Consider the following 4,284-nt stretch of genomic DNA (forward strand, 5'->3'; position numbering starts at 1 on the left):
GTATAATGACATAAATGGCCTTATGTTATTTTATTCATAAACAACACGTCATTGTTTTTAATATTAAAACAAAAAACAACATATTAGGCTAGATTCAAGACACATTAGTATATAATACCAAAATACATAGTATATAATATAGAAAAATACACAATATTTGGCTCAACTCGAATACACCCATGTTACTTACACAAAAGTATATAATACCAAAATACATAATATATAATACCCAAAATACATAGTATATGATATCAAAATATAATATATATTATACCCAAAGTATACCATATATAATACTAAAATACACAATATATAATATACCAAAATACATAATATTTGACTCGGCTCAAATACACTCCTGTTAGTTGCACATTAGTATATAATGCAAAATACATAGTATATAACACCCAAAATGCACAGTATATAATACCAAAATACATAATATATAATATATAAAAATATACAGCATTTGGCTCGGCTCAAATACACCGATGTTACTTACACAATAGTATATAAGACCAAATACATTATATATAATACTAAAATACATATTATATAATATACCAAAATATATAGTATATAATATACCAAAATACATAGTATTTGGCTCGGCTCGAATACACCCATGTTACTTACACATTAATATATAATATCAAAATTAAGGGTTTGCTCGAATACTCTTATATTACTGAGTCGCGTGGGGTTTTGAATTTGCTCGTCGATTCACTACACCTTTGTAGTGTTGGCTGTTCCTGCGAGCATGATAAGGGTTTGCTGAGCGACGGGGAAGATTGAAAAATATTCAAGAATAAAAAATTAATTTCTAATTACTATTGGGAGTACTTATTTTAAAAAATTGAAATTTATTTAAAATATACTATATAGGGTAAAAAAAAAACGCTGTCAAACTAGCGCGCATCATGAAATGCATTAAATCCATGTGACACGTGTACATTGAGATATGGGTAACATTGTTGATAGTGCCAACATGAGCATCTTCAATTTTTAATATATATTTATATTTTTACCATCTCCCTCCCTCCTCACTCTCTCTCTCACTCTCTCTCTCTCTCTCTCTGCTCAAGAACCCTCAAGAAACCCTCTCTTTCTCTCCATTGCTCCTCCTCCTCATCACATTCGCCATTGCTGAGCTTGATCTGCTCTCCATCATGGCCACTTCCTCCGTACCTACCTCTGTCGCAGTTTGAATCGCAGTCATTTGCCTTTTGGAAGTGAAGAAATCGAGGGAATGGCTTCGCTCTTGCTATCTGTGAACTGTGGCCTTGGTTCTAGGTTTGATCTTTCTAGATTGGTTCTTTGTGTGAATTCTTGATGATGGTTTCTTTGTGCTGTGAATTTGATGAATGGATTGTTGTTTGATGGTGGTTGGTGTTGATTGTTGTTTGTTAGTGCTTGAATGGAGTGATGGATTTATGGCATTTTGTTCATGGTAGGAGAGTTGCTGTTGGTCTTCTTCTTTGAGCTATGGGGGTTTGTGTGTGCTTTCTTCCTTGTTTGTTACTGCTTGAATGGAGTGATTGATTTGATTGATTGATGTCATTCTATTCCTTGTAGAGTAGTTGGTGTTTCGACACTTTGGTATGATTTGGTAGAGGATTTTGTTAGAAATACATCACCATAAGGGACATCATTGTTTTATTTGTTGTTGTTAGATATGCTAGTGAACCTTTATCACATTTTGCAATTTGCATTGCTAACTTTTTTATCTGTTTTTCATTCCCAAGTCGTTGGTGGTGTTCATTTAGTGTAAATTTATTTTTGAGATGCATCTATCTTAGAAAATAAGTTGATGAATGGTGCTGGTGTGCCAATTTAAATTAAGGGCTTATATTTGTCTAATAAATTGTATTTTAACTGGTTTGCTTTAATTGGTCTTCTTTCATGAGGCTGAGTTTTGTTAATTTGTGCAGGACTGGAAGATGGAAATCACCTGAGGCAGCTGTAATTCAAAATATTCATCTTCCCATGCAAAGTCATGAAGTTAAGAACAGGTTAGAATCTTGAAGTATATTTGGAAATCACCTGGGGCAGCTGTAATTCAAAACATTCATCTTTCACTTTTAAATTTTCAAGTGCTTTATAATGGTCTCAATTTGCATTTATATCTCAATTTCTGTTTGCTTTTAATTGTATTGTACCTGTGGTTAAAAATTTAATCTATTACGTGATCCTTTTGTCTTGATAACTATGATTCTTGGGTGTATGTTTGGAAGTTCTTTTAGGTGTACACCTTTTGATCATGCTATCAATGTTGATACATGCTTTTAAATGCATTGTTCATTTTGAGAATGCTTATGTTTTAGTTCATACGTAGTTTCATACTACAATCTGATACCTGTTGTATGTGTAAGTTCACTATTCACTACTTTTATGAGAGGGCCTCATTGTTTTAATTCGAAGTTTTCTCTGATTTCAGCATAGGAAGGATCAAAAATCGTAACTGGGCAATTCATATGGCCCGTTTTAATTCAGTCATCTGCAAAGAGAAGGGATAATTTGAAGTAAATTCTGGCAAGACAGTCCCCTTGCTTTTCCAAAATTTCTCCTGCTTTAAAATATATGAAAATTTTGTACCTTCCTTTTATTATTTGGGCTTGACCTCCTAATGACTGTAGAAGAAAATCATCTGCTAAAGTCCAACGGAACTAGCTATTAAGATCCTTAGAACAGATTTGGGATTACCATTCTAATGGCATGGATTCTCATTCCCAAAAGTGGTTGCTTGCATCAAATGTGCAGCTGACTACCTATCTTGTTCTCCATCTGCTAACTTTTTCTTCTATTTTGGTTTTAGTTTCCCTCCTCAAGGGGCATTTTAAGGTATCAGAATTTGAATTTTTTTCCCATTATTACTGCTTTTGTTCTGCGCCTCTGTGAATAACATTTCAGAATGAAGGCCTGTTCTTGTTTGTTGACTTTTACTACCAATTTCTGTGAAATTTTATGTTCCTTGAGTTGACAAATCCAGCAGAACTGTTTTTCATTGGACGTAATTCAAACCTTATAACCAATTAACGCCTGCATTGTACTTGATTATCACACTTCCTGTTGAATGGTGTTTGCCACTAGGATGGTAGTTCAGAGTTCATACTCTTTTTCCATCTTCTTGGTTATTTTCTTCTTAGTTAACCATATGAGTGGTACTGCAGGACACTGGTGGAGGACATAAAAAGTCTCAGATTGATCACTGCCATTAAGACCCCCTATTTACCAGATGGCAGATTTGACCTTGAAGCATATGATTCCTTGCTTCATATGCAGATTGCTAGTGGTGTTGAAGGTGTGATAGTGGGAGGTACAACAGGTGAAGGCCATCTCATGAGCTGGGATGAACACATCATGCTCATTGGACACACTGTCAATTGCTTTGGTGAAGCAGTTAAAGTGATAGGGAATGCTGGAAGCAACTCAACTAGAGAGGCAATTCACGCAACTGAACAAGGCTTTGCTGTAGGCATGCATGCGGCTCTTCATGTTAATCCTTATTATGGGAAGACATCTATGAAGGGAGTAGTTTCACATTTTGAGGCCATACTTTCCATGGGTCCCAATTATCATATACAATGTGCCCTCCAGAACTGGACAAGATATTCCCCCTCCTTTGATACATACAATTTCGCAATATCATAACATGGCTGGTGTCAAGGAGTGCATGGGAAATGAGCGGATTCAAGATTACACAGATAATGGTATAGTGATATGGAGTGGCAATGATGATCAGTGTCATGATGCTAGATGGGTGTGTGGAGCTAGTGGGGTTATATCTGCAGCTAGTAACCTGATTCCTGGCTTGATGCATGCCCTCATGTTCCGTGGGTATGACCCCTTGCTGAATTCAAAGTTAATGCCGCTTCTTGAATGGCTGTTTCTGTGAGCCAAATCCTGTTTGTCTTAATACAGCATTGGCTCAGCTAGGAGTGGTGCGACCCATATTTAGGTTGCCATATGTTCCTCTTCCTCTTGAAAAAAGGCTGGAATTTGTCAGTATAGTGGAGGGATATTGGCAGGGAGAATTTTGTTGGTGAGAAAGATGTTCAAGTTCTTGAGGATGATGATTTCATTTTGTTGGGTCGCTACTAATCGTTCATCTACAAGTACTGAGCTGCTTTGCGTGTTCAATGTTTACCAGTGACTGTCTCATGTTTATTATTAACTCTTGTTAAATTTCTGTTAGGAAGACAGAACCGCTTTAACTAGAAGATCAGAAAAAGTTGGGGAATTTATGCAAGAAGTAATGCCGTTACTTCTATGAATTTTTTTTTA

At 35.7% G+C, this 4,284-nt stretch overlaps 1 protein-coding gene across 1 annotated transcript; it reads left to right on the plus strand.

The window, feature by feature from the left end:
* Positions 1-1,074: 1,074 nt before the first annotated feature.
* Positions 1,075-4,284, plus strand: LOC120274250 (4-hydroxy-tetrahydrodipicolinate synthase, chloroplastic-like). Its single transcript, XM_039280951.1, is given in 6 exon segments — positions 1,075-1,293; positions 1,932-2,012; positions 3,171-3,573; positions 3,575-3,892; positions 3,894-4,013; positions 4,015-4,284. Coding segments are annotated over 6 exon segments (1,053 nt in total). The 5' UTR covers positions 1,075-1,249; the 3' UTR covers positions 4,102-4,284.

This window comes from Dioscorea cayenensis, chromosome 1, assembly GCF_009730915.1.
Source record: "Dioscorea cayenensis subsp. rotundata cultivar TDr96_F1 chromosome 1, TDr96_F1_v2_PseudoChromosome.rev07_lg8_w22 25.fasta, whole genome shotgun sequence".
Lineage (NCBI taxonomy): Eukaryota > Viridiplantae > Streptophyta > Magnoliopsida > Dioscoreales > Dioscoreaceae > Dioscorea > Dioscorea cayenensis.